At 40.8% G+C, this 25,548-nt stretch overlaps 1 protein-coding gene across 4 annotated transcripts in view; it reads right to left on the reverse strand.

The window, feature by feature from the left end:
* The window catches only part of STIM1 (stromal interaction molecule 1), a 2,200,738-nt gene that overhangs the window by 338,474 nt on the left and 1,836,716 nt on the right, over positions 1 to 25,548 (reverse strand). For 2 of the 4 annotated variants that reach the window (XM_044073040.1, XM_044073042.1), the window contains exon 11: positions 19,908 to 19,988. The exons of the other annotated variants lie outside the window; for them this stretch is intronic. In XM_044073040.1, coding sequence (XP_043928975.1) covers positions 19,908 to 19,988 — 81 coding nt within the window. The remainder of the gene's footprint in view (positions 1 to 19,907; positions 19,989 to 25,548) is intronic. 4 annotated transcript variants of the gene reach the window in all.

Raw genomic sequence — 25,548 nt, forward strand, 5'->3', positions numbered from 1 at the left:
TTATATTAAACTACGTTGGATTAAGCTGTGGCGAGCCTCTTCTGTTGCTTTTCTACTTTGTGTTACTGATCTGAAGAGGCACCTTACTCAGGACTGGCTGGTATTTGTACTGTTACAGAGATTATTTTCAGTAGAGGGAGAAACATTTCAGATGCATGTCTTTGGAATGTGGGAGGAAACCAGAGCACCCAGAGGAAACCCACACGAACACAGGGAAGACATGCAAACTCTGCTAAGGCACCCCAGCCGAAAATCATATATATATATATATATATATATATATATATAGGACACTTTATAATCTCAAAATACTGAAATGTCAAATTTCAGTATCTTGAGACTATAAAGCCGAATGTTGAAAATAGTGAAAGTTCATAATCACGAATTTGAATATCTCAAATTCATGGTTATGGACTTACGCTATGTTGTTTCCGGATTTGTGTGTTGATGGTGTGCGGTGCTGTGTGTGGATCTAGGTGTTATGTCAGGTAAGTGAGTGTTTTATAAGGGTTTTGAGTGGGAGGTACAGTGTATGTGAGTGTGCTGATATGTTTGATGTGTGTGTGAGGGACTGGAGAATGTGCGATCTCAGAGTTAGAATATATAAGCAGAAGGGGTGTGGGGTGCAGGGGGGGCTTGCCCCCCTGCTTATGTGCGAGTAGTTTTGTGTTTTAAATTGTGATGTGGGTGTTTTGGTTTATGCGTGGTGTGGCGTGTGCTGTTTGTTTGGGTTTCTGAATTTCGTGGTTTTGGGCTTGGGGTTTTGTAGTTTCGGTTTCATGGTCTTGAGATACTGAAATTCGATGTTTCAGTATTTTGAGATTATGAAGTGAATCCATAAATATATATATATATATATATATATATATATATATATATATATATACACACACATATATATATATATATATATATATACATACACACACACATACACACAATTATCTTAAATACTGTGTATTTATTTATTTATTCAGACCGGGAAAGTCCAATTTGGTTGAAAGTGCCCATTTTCAGCTGAGGCCCAGGGAGAAAAGCTCCACATACATACAGTTTATATACAATTGAATAATAGCTACAGTAAGTAGGACTTGTAAAAAAAAAACATTCAATATTATCATGATGCTGGAAGAGTTTTAAAAGGAAAAAGGAAGAAAACAAAAATTCAGAGTACAATATAGAACATGCTTTGACATATAATTCAAGATGTAGTAGACAGCTGGGAGTGGAGGTAAATCTTTACTGACTTTTGGTTTGAGAGCAGTTAAATATAGCCACGATCATTAGATTAGGACAGAAGGGAAAGAGTTGTAATATACTTTAATAAATTGGTTCATATAATGTTTATAGGAAGGAATAGAGGTGGATTTAGTGGATAGATTTGAAGAGACAGGTTACTGGTTGTAATAGGAGATAATGGAAGTAAATGCAGGAGTACGAGTTCAGAGATGTAGGGAGGTCAGAGAGACTTGGAGGTGTGGAAGAAGTGAAATTTAGAGTTGTATTATTAAATGATTGATGAGATTGTATAATCCTGATATTAGATATAAAATAAGATGACAGTTTTTGACATATTAGGAGATATAAGGAGAGAAAATGGGTAGATCTGAAATCCTTGCTATAAAAATGTACTTGTACAATGAAAAGCAGTATTTACTTTACTTCTCAAGGCTATACTTCCTGTGTACACCTTTACATGCTTTTATTTGTAACTACTATATTCACTTAAATCTGCTGTTACATGGTCTTCAGTTGCTCTGTTTTCCCAGGTAATAGCTGAAATGATGTCACCCAGATCAACCCACTGCTCTAGTTATCAAACATTAACAAAAAAGAAAAAATGTCAGAGAAACTGAAAAGTAAGGTGTGCAAATCAGTGGTGTGATCGGAGACACTGTATGGCACAGAAAACTGGAGAGTGAAGGCAGAGCAGCCGAGGATATTTGAGTTGATGGAGATGAAGAACCCAAGACTGGTGGTAGTATATACACGGAGACTGACAAAGAAATGTGGGCCAGCAGAGTGGAAGCCAAAATAGTCCCAGATGTACAGAAGTCCAAGGAAAACAAATTATGTTGGTTTGGGCATATAAGCAGGAAAACAGAAGGTGACAAGGTAAGGGAGAAGGAGATGAAGACACCCAGCCAAGAGATGGACAGACTGCATCAAAGACCTACAACTGGAAAGCATGATGGATGAAGGTAGAATAGTGTTTCTGAATCAACAGAGGCAGCAACAGTTGAAGCGAAAACCTATAACATGTATTTAAGCTTATTGGAAACACATACCATGCAACCCAATACCATATTTTTGGGAGACTTTAATTACCCCACTAGTAACTGGGAATCCTATACAATACCAAACATGCAGGCACAGAGATTCCTGGATTTTGTAAACACAAACTGCCTGGACTAGATTGTCAAGATGTCAACCAGGGGCACAAACATACTGGATCTGATTCTCTCTGCCTTTTTTTGAGAGCTGTACACCCCCCCATGTAATGTCCTCTCTGGTAAGGATAGACCACAAAATGGTCTCTTCTGTAGTAAAAATAAAACGTGTAACTACTACTCTAAGGCTAGCTCCCTGCATTTAAGTGATAACCTGCAAAAACTGGGAAAGGGGCTGTTGATGATGATGACACTTCATTTTTAAAGCAAACCAATGGAAAGTACAATTATAGGAGCATTCACCAAAACAGTGCATGGCTAGCTCACTCTTGCCAATATTACTGGCTAACAGCCCTTCCCAAAGGGCAGTTCTTTGAATCAGAACATTACAAATCCCTTCCTCAAGTTGTCACACTGAGCTACTACTCTATTCAAATCAAAGGAACACGGCCACATGAAGGCGGTAACCAGATTTCACAGCCACAAACTCAAGAGAAAAATTTGCATAATTTTAAAGTATGAATATGGACGTGAACCCCACAGATCAGAACAGCAATCAGCACTGTAGGTCAGTGTCTGGCAGTGGCTTTAGCTTGCTGGTGCCAAATGAAGAAGCTGCACCTCTCTATCAGAATATTACAGTGTGCCAAACCGATACTTACACTAGGCACAGCTAATATAACCCGATGCACATAATCTAGTACACCCAGAAAGTAATACATGAAAACAGTTAATTTACAATACAACAAACAAGTAGCCTTCAATCTGACAGGTAATATCAGCAACTGAATACCATTTAATGGCATTCAGTTTTAATACACAAAACTACAATGCTCAGAAGAAACCAACACTGAACACCTTACCCAACTGTTTGACTGTGTCAAGCCCCATCAGTCTACTGTATGGCTCTCAGCAAATCATTTAATCAAAGGGTGCTTCCAGGTCACCAGACTTGCCTCTCAAAATGCTAAAAAATAAGGTGAAATAAAGTGATTGGTTATCATTCTTGTCTCCAAAGATCAGCATTACTAATAGGAAGAAGCCGGCATGCCTGTCACAAGTGAAACTGCCTTTTGCCTTGCTCAGCTAATGTGTTAAGTCTTTAGAAGCAGTACTCTACTGGAGCCATTACACCAATATACACAAATTTTATACATACACACACACACACACACACACACACACACACAAATGCACGCACACACACCTACACACAGGTTTAATTATTGGTGGTAGATCTGGGTCTTAAGGTAAGAGTAAGGGGCAGTTTTGGTGACTGGTGGATAATTTGGAAGGTTATTGGGAATAGTCAGAGTGAGGATCAAAGAACAAATATTTAGATAATAGTAGTGTTGTTAGTGATTAGCAGATCTAGGAAGGAGTGGTAGTTGGTTAGGAGATTTGAACAGGTTGTGTTCACTGACTGACTGTACACGGTTGATACTGGGCTAGGAATTCGACAATATCTCATGGGACCCAGGTATTTTAAGTTAAAATTATGTAGAATAATGATGTTTTTTTATACATGTGTGAAGCTGAAGTGATTGCAAGAATAAGGGATTTAAATTTAAGAGAGTCTGGAGAAGGCAAGCAACAGCTATTAGAAGGGGACTGTTTTTCCAGGAGAGAAATTTTAAAATGATCCACTTGAGTCCACAGTCTGAGGAGGGATTTTGCTTAACCAATGATAATTTGCTTAAAGCATTTTTTTAAATAAAAAATAAGAATACCCCACCACTTTCCCTTTTGTCAGGCTTTGTGTCTTGGAGGTATCTGTACGAGGGACTTGGGTACTGAAAAATCAAGTTGGTATGTTTGAGCTATGTTTCAGTGACAGCTATGACGTCATGTAAATGGGCTGCAAGGAAAGTGCTTATTTGGTCATATTTATTAGAGATGCTTTGGGTGTTAATGCATAACAGAGGGTGGAGGTACAGGGAAAAATTGTGGGTGTGGTTTAGTGGGAGGGACATGGATTGAATTTAACGTTGGCTCTGAGGAGTAGTATGAGCAAGATGCTGGTGAATTTATAGAGGTGTTTAGGAAGTTTAAGAAGGGGTTACTGGAGTTTATTTAGTTACGAGGAGGTGGGGTAAAGGAAGTGTGTAGTTGGAGATGTGCAGAAGTAATAAGTGGAAAATGGAGTGAGCATGGCCTCAAACTGAATGCCAAGAAATGCATCATTATCCCATTTAGAGAAAATGGCATTGCCACTAATTATCACATTAACAACGTACTAAATACACAATTAGTAGTGAGGGACTTGGGCACCCAGGTTGATAGCAACCTGACTTTTGACCATTACGTTGCCTCCGTTGTACAGAAGGCTTTCTACATGACCCACCTCATAAGTAAGAGTATTTCATCCAGGAACAAGGAAGTCATAACATCCCTGTACTCCTCCCTTATCAGACCCATTATCGAGTACAATGCCCCCTTCTGCATGTACCTTGCCAAGCACATACAGCAGCTGGAGAGACCACAGAGGTTCCTGACCAGGAAAATCCAGGGTCTCAAACACCTATCCTATACAGACAGGCTAAAAGCCATGTCCCTCTAACTCAGTGTCACACAGATTGCTCAGAGGTAACCTGCATCTGGCATACATAGCCATCTCAGACCCAGTCTTGATGGAGTTGCTACATATCCATAAGTCAATCTCCACTCGCGCAACCCACACACAAGGCTCAACCTGGTCTGTGACATTAACAGAACTTGTTGGCCAGACAGATTTGTGTCCCAAAGACTCCCCTATCTGTGGAACAGACTCTCATAGGTTCATAGGTTTATACTAGGCTATCTGCCCTAAAGCATTTATAAGCCTAGCCCAAAGTTTTGTGGCTTACGCCACCCCTTATGTTAAAAAATACTGTGCCTATTAGTTTGTTGTGCCTCTGTCCAGCAGGGACACAGAGATGATTCCCGGGGTAAACCTACAATCTCCCATCCACCGGTCAAGATTTCTCTTGAACAGAGCCAGCGAGGTGCTCTGCCTCACATGGACCGGGATTTTATTCCACAGCATAGGGAGTCTCTGGGTGACAAATCTATCCCTCCAGCATGTCCTATTTATATCCGTGCTAAGGTTTAAGTTGCTTGCTCTAGTGGATCTGGTAGATTTGGATTTTTTGAGGTGGAGCATGTCCATTAATTCTGGGTTGGACATGGCCTTGTATGTCAGGCACAGGTCAACTCTGAGCAGGCGGTATGCGACTGAATAGAGCTGGAGTTTCTTCAGTCTGGCAGCATATGACAGATTTTGGAGTCCCTTTATCCTTTTGGTGAGGAACTTTTGGGGTCTCTCCAATTGCTGCAAGTGTCGGGTGAGATACATCCCGAATGGGGCATTGTACTCGATCATTGGTCTGATAAGTGAAGAGTACAGGGGAACAATGACCTCACTTGATCTGGATGTGAATCCCTTCATAATCAGGTGGGCAATGTAGAAGGTCTTTCTAACCACTTTAGCAATGTGAGTGTCAAAAGAAAGGCCACTGTCAACCTGGGTCCCCAGGTCCCTGATAACCTCTTCTGTGCTTAATGGATTGCCACCTATATGGTAGCTTGGGGTTACCTTGTTTTTCCCGAAGGGTATGACTATACATTTTTTGGCATTTAACTTCAGGCCATGGCTCTGGCACCAGTTTTCAGTTTCCGTGAGACCCCTCTGAAGGATATCTGTGTCCGATGTACTTTCCACTATGGCGCCCAGTTTGCAGTCATCTGCAAACTTTGTCAGCCATAGTCCTCCTATGTTTGCCTGTACTTCTGAGAAGTAGATGCCGAACAACAGGGGGCCAAGGACTGAGCCCTGTGGGACACCACTTGTGACCGACTTGGAGTCTGACATGGTGCCAGCAACTCTAACCCTGTGGGTTCTGTCCTTTCGCCAGTTTGCAACCCATCTTGTGACATATGGGTTTACATTTAAGCTGGTAAGTTTCGCTATAATACCCGAGTGGGGTATTGTGTCGAAAGCTTTTGCAAGGTCAAGGTAGGCTGTATGGACTGCCTTTCCCTCATCAATGGCCTTGGTGACTGTTTCGAAGAAGTCGACCAAGTTCAAAAGGCATGATCTGCCCATGACAAAGCCAAACTGGGTCGGGTCCAATGTCTGCAAGTCCCCTATGTCTTTGTTTATGAGTTCCATTATGATCCTCTCCATAGCTTTGCAGACCAGGCTTGTTAAGCTTATGGGGCGGTAATTACCTTCGTTTTTAACTCCATTTAATTAACTCCCTCTCCATGTCAAGCACAGGACCTCTTTAGTCCTCTTTAAGAGGAACCTGGCCAACTGGATGGGAAACAGAAAATACACCCCTGGGATCCCAACTGTGCCCCTGCTGGACAGGGGAAACAGGTGTTGACTTTGCTAGGCTTATAAGGGCCTCTGAGAAAACAGCCTAGTATCATCCTATGAACTTATGAGTGTGTGAAGGCCTAGAATAAGGCTTATGGACCAAGTGGGTGATTGTGGGGCTTTGTAATAGGATACTGAACAGAAGGTTTACTGATAGGAAATATATGGCAACTACAGATGGTATAGTGTCATGGGTTAGAGAGAGGAAGAGGAAGATGACAGACTAACAATAACTACACCCTTGTGTCATAATAAAGAAGAGATGAAAATAGAAAGATAATGCATTTAGTTACACATAATGTGAAGGCTTTAATGTCTAAAATTTGCCAGTAATATAATGTATTCCATATTAATTCCTAAAAGGTAGCGAATACAACCTACTGTTAGAAAAATCAGACAGTAACTCTACTTAAAGTTAGTTACCAGACCCAATATGGGCAAAGTAAAGAGAGTAGCAGGCAGGGAGTCTATCCTGCAAAAATTATTCTATTATTTGTCTACTGTTCAAGTAAGTTATTATACAACTGAACAACAGATATAATAATCATTACAGGATTCATTTATTTGAAATGGGAAAAGTACAGTTGTGTACCTACCATAAATGTAGATGTTCGAGTGTATTCACTGTTGCAGTCATTACACTTGGGTTATCCGCCGGCAGGCTACCTGCTGTCGGCCCAAGTTTCAAAGTCTTGGTCCGACGTCGGATGCTGTCGCCTCTTCCCTGACATTAGTGCGCCAAGGGTATAAAAGATGCAACCAACGCCATTTTCTTCAGTTTTTCTTGCCCCAGATGTCAGGTGCCCCCAGATAGGAAAGCTGGAAAAATAAAATTAAGCCAAAAAGCATGCATGTACTAATATAAACATTTCCTTCATCTACAGGCAAATACACCACATAAGTTCTATAGAATTGAGTAGTACAGAGAAGTCCCAGCAATGTAAAGGGGGATGGTGGGTGGGTAACCTGGACTGCAACAGTGAATACACTCGAACATCTACATTTATGGTAGGTACACAACTGTACTATGTTCATCGTGTTTCACTGTTGCAGTCATTACACTTGGGTTCAATCACAAAGCTGAGGTTGGGCAGCTGGGTCTAGATTGGATTTGGAGAGGCTACCAGGCTCTGCAGGACTGCAGTGGCAAAGCCTGCTCTGGATTTAGAGTAGAGGCGCAAGTGGTAGTGCTTGGTGAAAGTGTGCACTGAGCTCCAGGTTGCAGCTTCTAAAATGTCTTTGGTTGGTACTCCTCTGAGAAAGGCTGCTGAAGTGGCTGTTGCTCTGGTAGAATGTGGCCTAATGACCTTAGGCACTGAATTGCCATGTTGTGCATAACAGAAGTGGATGCAGTGTCCTATCCATTTTGAAATTGTCTGCTTTGTGATAGGTTTTCCTTGTGACCCTGCAGCATAGGCTACAAACAGTTGCTCAGTTTTTCTGAAAGCTTTTGTTTTTGTCCAAGTAGAATCGTAGTTGTCTGTGTATATCCAAAGCGTGCAGAAGTCTCTCCCCTTTATTCTGGGGATTTGGGTAGAAAGTTGGTAAATGAATGGTTTGGTTCAGGGCACGAATGTTGGGTTTGTCCTAAGAGAAACCCTGTCCTGGTGAAAAATGATGAAAGGTTCCACAGCAATTAATGCCTGTAACTCTGATACTCTTCTTGCTGAAGTTATTGCTAGGAGCAGAGCAGTTTTCCATGATAAGAATTTTATATCAGCTGTGATGGCTGGTTCAAAAGGAGGCAGTGTGAGTTTTTCTAAAACAATACTGAGATCCCAAGTTGGTACTGGTGCTCTCCTTGGGGGTCTTATATTTTTTGCCCCTCTGAGGTAGTCTTAGTAGAGGATGTGAAAAAATAGGAGGTTCCGTACTGTAATGAGCTGAAATGGCAGAGGCATGGATTTTAATTGATGAGAAAGATAGGCCTTTGTCCAGCATCTCAGTTAGGTATTGTAAAATCTGAGGTATATTTGGAACAAGTGGGTCGAGCCCTCGTGCCTGGATCCAAGCATAGAATCTCTTCCATTTTTCTGCATAAGATTTCCTAGTGCTGGGTCTCCTGGCTTCTAAAATGACATCCATAACAGCTCTAGAGAGAGGTGCAGTCTGAGTGGCTACATTATCTGCCATGCTGCCAGATTTAAGGTTCTGAGTCGACTGTGCAGAATCTGATTGTTTTGCTGAGTCAGAAGATGAGGAATTTGAGGTAAAGACCAAGCTGGGCCCTGAGACAAGCTCTTTAGGATTGGGTACCAGTGCTGGCGTGGCCAGTCTAGGGCAATCAGGATCATTTTTGGCCTTTCTTGTCTGACTTTTAGGAGCACCTTGGTAAGAAGAGGCATTGGAGGGAAGGCATAGACTGTCAGAGTTTTCCAGCTGAATGATAGAGCATCCACTTTCCATGCTTGAGAGTGATAAGTTCTTGTGCAGAATTTCTGTAGTTGGCAATTGTGAGGGGAGGCAAAAAGATCTATGTTTGGACGTCCCCATTTCCTTGTTATGCTGAACACCTGTGGATTTAGTTTCCATTCATGAGGGTCCATGAGATTTCTGCTTAGTTCGTCTGCCAGTGTATTTTTTGTTCCTGGCAGGAATTGTGCCTGCAGATGTACCTGATAGGTTAGTGCTGTGTTTCCACAAGGTCATGGCTTGCCTGCATAGGGGGTAGGAATTTGTGCCCCCTTTCTTGTTTATGTACCACATAACTGTGGTATTGTCCGTCTTTACTAGTAGTAGTCCTGGATGTAGTAGGTCCTTGAAAGCTGTCAGGGCATTCTGTACAGCTAGCATCTCTTTCTGATTGATGTGAAGATGCATTTGCTCCTTGGGCCATGTGCCCTGAACACATTTTCCTGCCATACGTGCCACCCAGGCATAATCTAATGCATCCGTTGTTACTGTCTGCCTGGCTGCGGGTAAGGTGAAAGGCTGTCCTTGTTGTGGTGACAGGCCTGGGACCACCATCGAAACTCCTGTTGGAGGAAGGGAATTAAAGTTATGATAGTCTCCAGGCTGTGACAATGTTGAGTCCAAACACTTTTTAGATACCATTGTAGTTTCCTCATATGCAGTCTTGTATATGGAATTAGTAGAATGCAGGACGCCATGAAGCCCACGGCCTGCACAATTTTTCTTGCAGGGAGCAGAGTCTTTGTTGCCATCAGATGAAAGTATTCAGTTAGTTGCCTTTGTTTGTCTGGCGTGAGATAAGCCATCTGGGCAGTTGTATTTAAGCTTGCACACAGGCATATTATCTCTTGAGAGGCCACTAGTTTTGATTTCTTTTTGTTTACTGTGTACCCTAGGCAAATTAGTAATCTTTTTACAAACGCCAGATGCTTTAGTAGAATGTCCTTGCTCTCTGCTTGAATAAGACAGTTGTCCAAGTAAGGATATATTTGAATTCCTTTTTGTCTGCAAAATGCGATTACTGGTGCCAGGCATTTTGTGAAGACCCTGGGCGCAATAGATAAGCCAAAGGGCAGTGCAGAGAATTGGTAATGCATTGAGCCTGCTATGAATCTGAGGTATCTTCTGCAAGTTTGTCTGATTGGGACATGCAGGTATGCCTCCTTGAGGTCTAAAGTAACTAGCCAAGCCTTCTTGCCCAGCATGGGTAGAAGCTGCTGCAGTGTTAACATTTTGAATTTTGGAACATCCAGGAAAGTATTTAGGATTGACAGGTCCAGTATTGGTCTCCAGGCTTTGTCCTTTCTGGGTACTAAAAAAAGTCTTGAGTAAAATCCTTGCCCCTGTTCTTGCTGTGGTACTCTTTGAATAGGTTCCATGTCCATGAGAGCAGCAATTTGTTTTTGCACCTCTGCCCATTGGTTTTGTGGCAGGTCCGGCATACCTCTTGATCTTGGAAGCGTGTGAAAGTGGAACCTGTAACCCTGAGAAACAATATTCAGTACCCATTTGTCCTGGGTGATTACGTGCCAATTTTTTTGAGAAAAGTGCTAGCTTTCCCCCTAGGGGTGCTGCCAAAAGGTAAGTGCCTGGCAACTGTAGAGGGAAGTCATTGGGACTGTTTCCTATAAGGTTGTGATTTGTGTTCCCCTCCCTTGGGGGCTGAAGCACCCCATTGTTTAGGTCTGTAGGAGCCTTGGGGCTGAGATCTGCCTCTTGGGTGTCTGTATATGCCTCTTTGTGGCCTGTCTGACACCGGAAAGGACCAATTTTTTGAAGGCCAGTTTCTGCTAAACCTAGGTGGCTGAACCTGTAAGAAATCCTTTACTGTCTGCATTGATTTTGCTTTATCCTCCATTTTCTTTAACACCTCTTCTGCCTTAACACCAAACAAAGTATCATGCTGTAGTGGAGCATCCAATAATTTTACTTTAACATGGTCAGGTAAACTTTGCTCTTTCAACCAAGCATGCCTTCGAATAACAGAGCCTGTAACTACGGCTCTACAAGAAGCCTCTAATGAATCAAAACCTCATTGTAGAGTATGTTTTCCCACTTGTTCAGCTGCATGCAATAAATCCTGCATTTCCTTACTGTCAGGACTTTCTGAGATTTAACCCATTTTCTGCATTAACAATGACATGAAATACTGTTGATATTTAAGCATGTGAAACTGGCAATTTAAAGCCCTTACAGCTAAAGTAGCAGAAGTGTATACTCCCCCCCCCCATTTGTCCAGAGCTCTGGAATCTCTATCCGAAGGGACAGGATTTTTAGCAGTGGTAGCCTTAACCCCTTTAGGACCCTGAGAAATTGTTTCTGGATCTGCAGCAGGGTTTTTGTAAAGAAATTTATGAGAGTCAGGGACCCTGTAATACCTGTCTGGCTTGACTGGTGCAGGGGGTAAAGAATCATGAGTTAGACTGGATTCAGAGAAAACATCATCAACAATATCAAGCACAGGGGGAATAGCCAGGGGGCTGTGCTGGGGCAATAAAAGAAAGTCTCTGAGCCTTTTCTTGGATTCTGAATAATCCTTGCTCTCCCAATGGAAATGCTCTCTCAAGGTGTGCAGGGTTCCCCAAAGGAATAATCCTCAGGCAGAGAGGCTGAAGGTATAGACTCTTCTGCATCAGAGTCACCATAGCAAGGGAGAGAGTATCCCTGATCAGAAGAGGAATTAGAGGAAATAGATACCTGGTTAGAGGAATCATAGTCGGTGTCTTGCCTAGGCCTTTTGTCAGGAGGGGGATGGGAACCCCTGATTAAAGTAATTAGGTCTTCGGCCATTTTAAGCATCTGTTTCTTTGGCATGGATGACTGTTCAGTAGAATGCTGTACTTGTTTCCATGTCTTTAATGGTGTTTTTAACTTTCAACAAATGTGAAGCAGCAAGCAAAACCAAATAAAAGAGCGTTTCCAGGCACTTCAGCAGAGTAGTAAACGTGGCATTGCGATTTAATAGATTTCTTTTATTCCACGAACAAAAAATAATAAATAAAATTAAATTCCAGTCAGGTTCAAGTGAAGTTAAATCCCAGACAGGTTCAGAATCAAACGTAAAACACAAGCGCTTTCGCTCGGAATGTTCCGAGCTTTCTCAAGTGAAAACTTTAACTTTGCCTTGGCTGCTGAAGTGGACTTAATTGTAAGCTGTGAAGGTCTGAAAACATCCTCAGAAGCTGATGCCTACTCAACGGCTCCGGACCCATCTGAGGGAATAGTTTCCATAGGCCCAATACCTTGAGTTTCCACAGGCCGCGGTGTCTCCACGAGGCTGTCAGTTACAGCCTGTGGCTCTGAGGTATCGGGTGTCAGGGGCTGTGAAAGCGCCTCACTGAGAACTGGCGACTGGCCTAGAAGAGGCTTCGTCGTCAGTTTTGGACCTCGGATGCCTGTCTTTTTCTTTGTCTTTGCGTTTTTTATAAATTCCGGTCGTCGGTTGTTCCGACAGCATTATGTAATTAAACCTTCGGCCAAAATAATGTAAAGCAAAATCAAACTGACGTTTAATAGTGCGTTTGTTGAATCTAGCACAAAACCGACAACTAGTAACATCGTGGTCAGGGCCTAGGCAAGGAATACAGTAAGAGTGAAAGTCCTTATGAGGTATTTGCTTCCCACAAGAAATACAATTATTAACTTTTACTGACATCGGTCTGGAGCAAGAAAAAGTTTCCCCAATGGGGTACTTAGCTTTATTGAAGACTTCGGTTTTGAAACTCAATTTCGAAAATCTCAGGAGTCGGCCGACAGGCACTTGCGAACTGCTTTTGCTTCGGGCACTGCGTGGCAAGAAAGAGTGAAGAAAATGGCATTGGTTGCATCTTTTATACCCCTGGCGCACTGACGTCAGGGAAGAGGCGACAGCAACCAACGCCGGACCAAGACTTTGAAACTCGGGCCGACTGCAGGTAGCCTGCCGGTGGATAACCCAAGTGTAATGACTGCAACAGTGAAACACGATGAACATCAGAGGTGTAGCTCCTAGGCAATGAAATTGGAACCCTTTTAAGACAGCACAAGATGACAGCAACCATGATTCAGCGTTTATTTAGTTTAATTTTTGTAAGAGTACTCCGGGAGTAGCCAGGTGTTTGGTGTGTATAATCTGTTTAAACTGCTTTCCATGCATATTTCACTTGCTGGGACAGCTTTCCATGTCGGGACTTTGTTGTTTTGTGGTCACACTTTATGGTTCCTGATGTTTTTAGAACAATTACCAATACCAGCATTCAGCACTTTTTTGTGCTTTAGCAGCATGGCAGTGATGGACATTGTCCCTGAGTGTTACTTAAATCCATATAGATCCGTATCTACCTAATGTGCAGCCTTTGTCTTGTGACTTTTCTGTTAACTCTGCTCACCAATTACCACATCCAGTGTAATAAAGCATACTATTACCACCTGTACACTCCCATAAAAGCACTCAATCTAAAAACAGTTAATAGTACAGCAATTAACTTCAAATATTAAGATTTAACACCACTGGCCTGTTAATTCTAAAAATATTTATACAAAAAAGCATTTACAGTAAAATAAACATACAAAATGCATGCAATCCTCATAAATCTAATCAAAAATTACTTCTAAAATGTGGGAACTTTCACCCTAACCCAGCACCTGCAAAACTTAATGCTATCTTGAACACTCCTAATATTCTGAAGTAGTCCTGCAAGAATAAACATATGTCATATACATGCCAACGATATTCAGAAAAAATAAAAGACATGCACAACAGAAAATCTCTTTACACACACAACATAAAATTACGGAAGAAAAACTCACTCGTAACTATGACATAATCAGGAATGATTATATCAGTAAAAGAGCTGGTGATGTCCATCCTACATAGATATATCAAGCATCACTGACACTGAAATCCTGGCAGGCACATTTAACTTAAAATGAACACACAAAAATTGGTTAAGTACAGCAATGCTGTATACACCTCCAAATTCAAACAAGTCAGTCACTTAAGGTTATATTACCTTAGACAACAAGAGATACATCTCTTCAAACAGTAATCCTAGATGGCATTAGTACTGATTAGCCCAAGAGTACGCATAAGACTAGACACCTCTCTATCTACATGGATTAACACAGCTTAAAATATGACCACAAGACATACAAAGCTACTGGAAAAGAAAGTATTTTGGACTGATACTAACAGACCCTGGCAAAATTACCCATGCAGGAATTATGCCAGATACCATTAGTGCTCATGACCCAATTTATATCATATGAAAATATATCAAAATTCATACAAACATATAAAGTAAGACAGTCAGAAATGCAAGGAAACATTCTTGTCTATTAGGTACTGCAAATGGGAACTAATAAAACACTATATTTAGATGCTGCAGTAACACACAAACAAAAATTTTCCTTACCATATCGACACTCTGGCACCTCAGCACAGAAAAGAGTCAAATCAAAACCTGCAGCAATAGCTTACACCAGAATAAAAGGTAATTAATGCATAACAGAAATAAAGCATGGAAAAACTAGTTTTTAGCAAAAACAAAAATATTGACACTTGTGAAATCTACCTAAGAAGACTAAACAAAATTATTGCTATATTTGTCTACAGGAATGCCACATGAAAATTCCACACCAATTTTGCTCAACAGCCAATAAACATGTGCAAGGTAGTAAAAAAATTACAATCATGCCCTTTCACAAGTGAAACATGTTACAACAGTGTGCAGATTAACTCATACTACATAAATGGTGTTAATTCCCTTAGTGAACCCAAAGCACCTGTCACATCAATAAAAGACATGGACAAAGTCACTACTATATTCTCACTATTCTCACTCACTACAATTCCTGCCAACAAAACAAAACAAAAAACATTAAAATCCACTCTTTATGGATGACAAACTACCAACAGATCATCTTAAAACAGCTACAGAAGCTATCATATACCCAGTATCTATACTTGCAAATTGCTCTTTTCAAGAAATTACAGTCCCAAAACTTGGTTGTTGTTGTCTTTCGGCTTTTCCCGGTTAGGGGTCGCCACAGCAGAACTCTGGTCCGCTAATGATTGGCAGTAGATTTTCACGAATGCCGAGGTTCCAGCTCGACATTCAACCTTCAATGAAGGCACGCCCATTTACGCATGTCTTTCGAACGCCCACTCAACCGCGGGGAGGACATGCAGACTCCACCCAGAAGGCACTCCCCGCACTCCAGCCAGGAATCGAATGGGAAAACCTCTTGCTTTGAGGCAACAACGCTACCGCTGCACCAACAATCCAGTTTTATCTTATATAAAAGGTGGCAAATCTTGAACTTGCAAACTACAGACCTAGCACCATCCTACCGAAAACATTTGGAAATGTGTTCACCTACAGTCGATCAACTACCTAATTAGGATCAAGTTATTTTCCACAGCAGAGAAAAGCTTTATACCAGGCTACAACACAGAAACAGCATCACTGTCATAAGCTATGTCTATAAAAGAAGAAATCAAAGGGAAACTGTTGTGTTCTTATTTTTAGACCTGTACAAACCATTTGAATATTTCACACCCCATACAATTACTTCGACTCAACTGATTTAAAATTTACCTCAGCCAGAAAACAGTGTTGTGCACACTGCCATGATAAGGTATAAATGGTTCAGGTAACTTTGACACAAGGTTCATATTAGGATCTTTACTCTTTAATATACTTGTAAATAAAATGCATGCAGCCTTTCTCCCAGCAAATATAATTCAATATACAGACAATTCATCATGAATGCATGCAGCCTCTTCAATCAAAGAGCTCCATGCTTACTTGTGGCATTCCTTCACCAAAAATGAAAACTGGTTTGAGCAATCCAATTAACTCTGAACCCAAATAAAGCTAAACTAATGGTATTGTCAAAATCAGCCCAATAATCAAACTATGGTGACTTAACATTATCAGTCAATAATGCTAGAAATGAGCTAGTATAAAATAGAAAACAACTGGGAATAACTAATCACAGCTTATGATTTCATCAGCACATCCAACATGCAACTTGAGGGAGTGGGGTGGGATAACCCTAAAGTGGGACTTTTTCATACAGTCAAATCTTTTCTAACAGAATATGTAGGTAACTGAAATGTCAGTAACCACTATATATATATATATATATATATATATATATATATATACCAAGTCCATATATATATATATATATATATATATATATACCAAGACCATATATATATATATATACATATATATATATATATATATATATATATATATATATATATATAAAGTCTGGCATAGGGTATGCACAAAAAAGAAGTTTAAAAGAGAAGAGTGATGTTTGGGATTTGCTGTTCTCCTGAATTTTTGGTCTTTTTCTTAGTGTCTTGGCACTCAATGTTACAATCCCAGGCATTTAAATAGGGAGCCAAATATGCTCACACTTGTTTTACTACCTATATGTCTTCAGACCTGTCAGTTAGCCATACTGGAGCAATCTTAAAATAAAATTATATTTGCAAGTAACCCCATTAACTGAACACTGTTCCTGCACGTCATTCCCTTAACGGGTTGGAGCTATTTAATCTCGTCTTAAAGACTGCCCACACCATTATCTTATACCTCAGATACCTCTGTCACCATACAATTATTAAACCTGTACACACCCCACACAGAACTGTGCTCATTGAACCAACATCTAATATTCACTCAGCAATCTAAACATCGTAACAGTAAATGTATATACTCTACATACACTGCTGAACTTGAACCCAGCAGATATCAGACACATCTCATCCCATATGCAATTTAAAATCCAACTGAAAACACACGTATAAAAAAAATCGTTTTGTGATTGTACCAACCCTATTACTACACCACTCCATATTCAAAATCTTCCCCATCAACCCAAAGCTTCAGTGAAAACATAAGCAACAACAAAATGGTCCTTCTCTTGCACAAACCTCATTACTAACTCACTTCTTTATACAGTCACTCCAAACAAATATCGTAACAGTCTCCTTACTTTTACTATAATACTCTCCTGGTTACAAGTCTCAAATGAAATTTTAACTTTTTGAATAAAATTTGCATATGTCTCATGTATTGCATACTAAAACAAAAAGGTGACCACATACATACACTGTAAGAGAATACTGACTGTTAACGTCTGTATGCACTTAACAAGCTGTATGTACTATACAGTCTAAGTAACTTGGTAATTATCTGTTAAATTATACCACAGTGTTACACTGTACATTTTTACTGTTCAATCATGTTAACTACCTGTGCAAATATATCTAACGTGGAGCGTTTCTCCCCCAGCTTCCACTGCAAAGGGACTTTGCCCAGTCAGACTTTCCCAGTAATCAAAATTTGGACCTTTATTAAATTATATGGACCATGCCTTAATAAAATATTGACACAAAGTTGGAAGAATGACTATTAATAAAATATCTGATTGGAATTATTTCTGTATTTAATAAGTTTCTTTTTTGTCTTAAGTTAGTCATGAGTCTGCATTTTTTGATTAGTGTGTGTGTATGCGTATGTGTGTATAATTTAAGATGATGCCTCAGACTTGAGTAGCATATTTCATTACTGGGTGATTGTTCTACACCATCCTATGCAAAACTGTAAAAGCAAATTGCTCTACCCACAGACAGGACATTTAGTTTATAATGCCGAGAAAAGAAGTGTGAATTGTGGAAGATAAAGGAGTGGATTTGCAGATGCTGTGAATAGACATGCACCTGAAGTAGGTTGCAGTGGTAGCTACTGATCTGGCTGAGTTATCCCTGACTTCCACAGAGATCATATAATTATATGTACTATAATGGAAAACAATGTCATAGCTAAGCACTTACAAAGGGTATGTTTTGTTATCAACTTACTGTTTTCCTTTTGTAAAAAATACAAATAAAATGTCAGACTTTGAAATGTTTTCATCTCCTGCAGATAATATCTTAGAACTCTGGTAAATCCATGCAGTTTATTTACACTTCTTTTTCCTTCATCTCCTTGCTGGAATTACAAAAACAAAAACTGAAGCTGAATAACTGAATGACTGATTCAAGGTAATTTAAAGGACCAACTAAAAGCAGTTGACGCTAAATTTCTGTCAATTTAACTTGAACAGAAAAAAAGATGGAACTGCTGATCAAAAATCAGCTTATTGAAAGTACCCTTTTTTTTCTGTGCAAGACTGTGATACATTGGGAATCAGGAAATTTTCCCACCCCCATAGTACAATCAAAGAGTTGACATATATAATTAGCAGAGGGTGTGGGAGGTAAAGGGGAGCTTGCTCCCATGCAAAAAAAATTGAATAGCCATCCTTTCATCTAGGATATGTTAAAAGGAAGATAGTGAGTCCCACTGATTAACACGCAAGGGGAGTTTATTCCAGAGGTTTGGGAGGCCCTAAATTATAAACCTGCCCTTCCACCATGTTTTATTTAGCTGCTTATGAATATTTAGGTCCCTGGATCTAGTACTGGTGGAGTCATAGGACTTGTGGAAATACAGGAAGTCCAAGACAACCACATCTTTTATGGTAAAGTAAAACAAGACCTAGCTCTCATCCCCCCTCTCAAAAGTTTATAAAACATTGAATAAAGAGAAAGAAAAACAAAAGACAAAGATGACCATCAACCAGAATAGATGAAAACAAGACACCTAGTGAATACTTCTTTGGACTAAATACTGGGGGCCACAGTACCTCATGGGAAAATGATCTTGTGGTGCTGCGAGTCAGTAGTGATGTTTTAGTCATAAAATTAGTGTGTGTATAAAAGATAATTCTCATACTGTGGATGGCATGGAATTTCTCATGATGCACTGTGACCGATTAGTTCAATGCAGAGATCAGATCTGAACACTGCTGCTTAGGCCTATGTGAAATATGCAGTCAATGGAGTTTGCCAGCAGCAAAGCAAACACTGATCTTCAAAGTACCGATAAATCATGAATGATGTCAACAAAAAGAAAACAGAAAGAAAAAAAAAACTCATATTGCAATCAACTGACTTACAAATTTATAAGCTCTTGATATGTACATTAACAGAAGGTGACAACAAAGAATGGGGCCTACTCGTATATAAAACTGGCTAGTATTGATGGCATCCCATTCAAGTATACAGGGTCCCCCAATTAAAGACGTGCACTTAGTTCAGGTGAAATGTAAGCTATAACACTGGTCTTCACAGTAAACTAACAATTTAAGCCAATACTTTACAAAAGCAGTCTCTACTAGAGAAAACAGAACCACACACAAACACAGCATACGAGGAATAACTTTAAACTATAGGTCAAAAGGGCTCTTGTCCTATTCCAACTTGTAATTTTAAGGTTAACTAATGTAATTAATTCATGTTACAAGGCATAACCGAGGCCCCCTCAAAGCATTACTACATTTTGCCCAGTAGACAATGCTGCACTCAAAAATGCCTTCAGTGGTACTTAGGTCACTCATGTCCTCTATTATTAAATGGACAGCAATTCTTTCTCTGCATGCTTACAACTACTTAAAAAACTGCTATTGTGCTACCCTTGCTCAAATGGATTAGCTGATGTTACTGGAACTGTACTGGGGAAACTGAAACTCAAGTAAAGGGCATATCCTTCCACCTCTGAAGTACAAAGAATATGACATTTTACAGGCATTCCTAGCCACCTCATGAATTAGTACTGCAGGAAGAGGAAATAAAACGGGTAACAGGGTGACAGAAAGAGAATAGTGAACATTCATTTTAGAGTTAAGCAAGATCATCAAACCAGGTTGTGTCCACAGGGTATTATCCTCCAAGCTGAGAGGTGGACGATCACTGGACTTGTTTCCCATCAACCAGGCTGCATCTGGTTTGAGCCAATCAGAACAGACAAAATAATCAATGAAATGCAGGGAACCTTGTAAAAAGACATACATCAACCACAAGCATTTTACCACATTTTCCTCTTCAAAACAAATGAGTTGGTTTTGTGATCCAAAAAATGTGCAAGCTAGTCACCAACTCTCAACCACTTTTTGAGATGGAAGACCAGTACTTTAGCTGCTCAGTTACTTGATCTATGTCCCTGTAAATGTATGGCCAACCATTCATCAGAGTGCTGAATGTTAAAGACTTCTGACTGTCCTGCCCCATTCCCCAAATGGCATGGTTCTCTGGATGACTGGTGTTTCTGGATTCTAACTAGTTTTGACTTCTTCCCATTCCAAATAAACTCTGGCCAACAGCTAAAGTACTCTTAAAACCATGTTCCATAGTTTGGTTGGTGGGAGAGGTCGAAATAATACAACTATGTGAGTATGTGACAGATGGCTTGTTACATGGAAGGTGGTCAGAAACAGCTAGCGAGGGAAAAAAACTGCAACAGTAATCTGGATGAAAAAGAAACTATGAATATGTTACACTTTCTTGCAAACATACCGCTCAGTGCAAGGAATCTGGACAAAGCCAAAATAATGGGGGGACAAAGTCCCAAAAATAGGTAGGTTTTGCATTATTATGTATCTGAAGGATATGAACTCTGAAAATATGCGTCATTGTTTAGTATTATTTAGTGAGTTCAATCCTCAATGATTTGCCAGAAAACGGCAAATTCTATGAGAAACAGACCAAAAATATGAGGTGAAAATCTGTACAGCTGAGAGGTATGCTTGCAAATAATGAAAATACAATTACTAATGGGCTGGACTGTGCATGTCTTGGGCAGAAATTAATGCTAAAAGCATGCACTAAGCACCATTATCCCTGAATGAGGTTATGCTTCACAGACATTACATCTCCTGTGATATTTCTGCGTCATGCACTTTTTTTCTATTTTTTTTTCCTTTTTGGCATCCATAAATTTTATCTTTTGTCACAAAATGCCAAGTCCTATCTAACTACCACTGTTTAAATTATTGTTGGCATTATTTTCACCATATTCAGGGATACTAATGCAAACACATGTTAAAAAAAATCACTCCACAAGCAAAAACTGCAGTAAAATATAACTGTAGCCATGACTAGCAACTTCTTAAAGATTCCACAAAAACAGGTAGCACTTTCACAATGCATGCACTTGTAGGGATGCACAGAAGCTATTAGAAAAATGCATTTTCATTTTTCTGAAACAAAGATAAACTTGGTTATTTTCATGCCATAACTGTATTTTTGCAAAAGGAGAGAGAATATTTGAGTAAAATCTTACCATAACAATAGATGTCCTTTTCTCTGTTGCAGTATTCTTTACATGAGGGAGTTCTCCACTGTAGGCAACTCGATGTCGGCCAGTATACAAATGTCTTTCACTACTGTGGGGTGCGTGGTACGTCGCACGTAGGCTGCTGTCATACGTCAGTCATAAAAGCAGCATATGCATGCACCAACCTCAGAAATGAATGCCCCAGGAGGAATGCCAAGCTAAGGAAAGTAGGGTATGAACATCCAAGGTAAAAAAAAAAACTTTCTTGCTTCAAGAATAGAGCTAGTATCTAGTCCCTTAAAGAAAGCGACAGATGAAGCCACAGCCCTTGTGGAATGTGCCCTTATAGAACAGGCAAGAGTCTTACCATGCTTCACATAACAAAATGAAATTGCTTTAGAAATCCAAGTAGAAATAGTCTGCTTGGACACATGCAATGTCAGAGGCTTAGGATGATAGGAAACAAAAAGCTGTTTTGATTTCCTGATGGATTTTATTTATACAAGACTAAACCTAAGTTGTCTATGTACATCTAGGGTGTGCAGCACTTCCTCACTAGAATTCTGGGGAGAAGGAAAGAAGGTAGGTAAAAGAATGGACTGGTTGAATGACAACTCATTGATTACCTTGGGCGTAAAGGAGGGGTTGGTTGGGTATGCAAGGATACCCTGTCTTTATGGAAGACCAGAAAGGGGGAAGAAGCCACTGGGCCTGGAGCTCAGACACACATCTGGCTGAAGTTAAGGCAAATAGAAGTACTGTTTTCCAGCAGCAGTGTTGCAGGAAAGCTGATGAAGCTGGCTCGAAGAGGGGGCAGTCAGCTTTTCAGGTATAAAATTAAGATCCCAGGGAGGAGGGATAGGTTTCCTGGGAGGCTTAATGTGAAGGACACTTTTAAGAAATTGTTTAGCCTCAAATCTCCTTAGCTAGAGGGGGGATAAAGGCAGACAGGCAGAAAAAGCTGACGTGAGCTTTCACTGAAGAGTAAAGCCAAGCCAGCACTAAGCAATTCACACAAATAAGAAAGAACCAAGCAGACTTCCACTGATAGTGGATCCTTGTTTCGTGACAGATACCAAAGTGAAAATCTTTTCCACTTGTATAGGTAAGATTTTCTGGTATTTGGTTTCCTGGCCTCCTGCAGAACCCTTAGCAAGTCCTCAGAGAACAAGTGTCTAAAAGGAATAAAAATCTTATTATCCACAGAGTCAACTGAAAATAGACAAATGGGGATGGATGAGAGTTCCTTTGTTTTGTGTGAGAAGTCCACCCTGTGAGGTAACGTGTGGTGATTGCCCTTGGCTAAATGCAGGAGAAGAGGGAGCCAATGCTGTCTTGGCCAAAAGGGAGTCACCAGCAAGATTTTTGTGTTGTCCTGCTGAATTATGAACAGGACTTTTGGAATGAGTGAAAGGGGAGGAAATGCATAAAGAAATATCCCATACAAGAGAATGAGAGGGCATCCATCTTCCAAACCAGAGTATGTGGAACTCTGGCACAAAATTGTGGAAGTTATCTGTTCTTGAGGAAGGCAGAGAGATCAACTTGAGGTATACCCTACTGGAGGACAATGTCCAGAAACACATCCCTTTGAAGCATCCATTTGCGGGACTGTGTTAGGAACCTGCTCAAGGTGTCTGCAATGCAATTTTGGCTGGATGTAATGTACACTGTCTGAAGAGTCCCCTGATATTGGACTGCCATCTCCCAAGTCTGGAGTGCCAGCCTGCATAGTAGGTAAGATTTGGTCCCTCCCTGCTTGTTCACTTACCAGAGGACCATTACATTGTCTGTGAACAGCTTTAAAGGTCCTGGCAGGAAGACAGGATGAAAGGTCTGAATGGCTAGTAGCAATGCCCTCATCTCCCTTACACTGATGTGTTCCCTTGGTTGAGATAGGTACCATACCCCCTCATGCTTTTAAATTTCTGAAAATTGCCCCAAGCCCATATCCAAGGCATCTGTGAACAGCTCTTGAACTAGTAGCAGAGGGTGCAAAGGGAATCCCGGGTTGAGTGACACTTGTCTGATCCACCACTGGAGTTCCTTCTTTAAACAGGGGATGAGAGGAACTGGAAACACCAGAGGATGCAAATGCTGCATCCAAACTGACTAAGAACCACATGAGTTTTCTCATGGGAAGTTTGGCCAAAGATAGCACTGGAATAGTGGACGCCATGAAGCCCAAAACCCTGAGGAAGTCTTTGGCCGAAATGTGGTGCAGACGCAGAAGGCTTTGGAAGTAGGAGACAAGGTCCTTGGTCTTCTGAGGAGGAAGAGAGACCCTCATGAGGTCTGTCTGAATCCCTCACCTCAGGAAGATGCGATCCTGAGAAGGGGTGAGAATGGATATTTTGTGGTTTATGGTGAATCACAGACTTTGTAAGAGAGAAATGGCTAAGTGGATGTTTTGCTCCAAGATCTTTGTGGAGATTGTCAGCAAGAGGAGATTGCCCAGATAAGGGAAAATGTGCATGCCCTGAAGCCTGCAGTAGGCATTCACAGGAGCTAGACATTTTGTAAATACCCTTGGTGCAGCAGAGTCCAAAAGGCAAGGCAGAGGACTGAGAATGCAGTGATGCCACAGAGAAATGTCAAAATTTCTGGTAACTGGGGTGGATGGGGATGTGTAGGTATACATCTTTGATATTCAGGGAAGCCAAGAAGGCTTGTGGTAGAATGAGGGGAAACAAGGTCTGAAGAGTTAAAAGACGGAACGTGGGTACCTTCAGGAAGGTGTTGAGGTGAGAAAGGTTCAGAATGGGTCTTGCAAGGGCCATCCTTTCTGGGCACTAGGAACATTCTGGAGTAGAAACTTCTTCCTTTTTGGACTTGAGGAACCTCATGAATGGTTCCTTGTCTCTGCAGGTCTAGCAGTACCCTCTGAAAAGGAAGGTAGTTGTTTCCTTGGTGGTTGGGGGATGCTCCTGAAGGACAGAAGGGAGTCCCAAATGAGAAACTATCCGTTCTGAATGACAGAGAGAACCCAGGAGTCTTGAGCTATGCTTTCCCAGACTGGCAGGGACAGAGAGAGGCGCTGGGAAAGAAGAATGTGGGTGAGGTGGTTCGGGAAGTCAGAGGAAACCAGGCTAGTCAGGAAAGGGCAACTTTTGAGATGGAGTTGGAAGGGAAGTCCTCGTCTGCTGAGGACTCCTACCACCATTTTTTTCATTTCCTGGGGGAGGGCAGAAGGATCTATGTACAAAAGCAAGTTTTTGCTGGATAGTTGCACTGAATTTTATGCACCGGAGAAACAAAAAAGAAGTTATGTACTCACCATAACATTCTGTGTTGTCAATCTTCGTTCATTCCTGACAGTTGGGGCACGGTTCTGATCCTCGGAACCAGCTCGGCTGTTATACAGCTTGATCAGGACAAAAACTCTTGAGCTAAGTCTCTACCCACAATGCCCCTCTTTGTGTTACCTCAGATCGAGTTTGCAGACTACAGCAAGAATACAGAAATTATGAGAAAAACCAATGTCCACGGTAATAACCCTAATGAAAGCCCAAGACAAGGGTTCGATCCTCCAGGAAATCTAATGGAGGTAGAAGGTGGGTGTGGAATGTCAAGCATGAACGAAGATCAACAACAGAGACAGAATGTTATGGTGAGTACATAACTTCTTTATCGGATGTCAGTCTTCGTTAATTCTTGACAGCTGGGACAGAGTCTTGAGCTACTTTATTCCCTGGGTGGCCTTATGTAAAGATATGCCTGAGAACCATACAGCCAAAAGATGCTCTTCCCCTGGAGACCATGTCTAATTTGTAATGAATTATAAAGGTATGAGGCACAGCCCAAGTTGCAGCTGCACAAATTTCATCTAGAGAAGCTTTGGAATGAAAAACAGCTGATGTGGTGATAGATCTGGTTGAATGCGCTCTTACAAGTGCAGATAATTTTCAATTACTATGTTTATAAATGAAGGTAACACAATCTCTCAACCATCTAGATAGCGCCACTTTTGATGCAGATTTCCCTAGTTTTGGTCCTGAAAAGTAAATAATTGGTCTGATGCTTTACAGTCTTTAGTTCTGTCAAGGTGAAACCTTAGTTGCCTATGAACGTCCAATAAGTGTACACAATATTCCCCTTGTTTGAGAAATTGGGAAAGAAAACTGGCAATTCAATGGATTAACGTTGGACTCCGAGACCACCTTACGAAGAAAGGAAGGGCTAGTCCTCAATGACACTCTGTCTTCATGAAAAATGATGTACGGTGGTT

The sequence above is a fragment of the Protopterus annectens genome, chromosome 5.part1 (assembly GCF_019279795.1).
Source record: "Protopterus annectens isolate FY-2018-M chromosome 5.part1, PAN1.0, whole genome shotgun sequence".
NCBI classification, from domain to species: Eukaryota; Metazoa; Chordata; order Ceratodontiformes; family Protopteridae; genus Protopterus; species Protopterus annectens.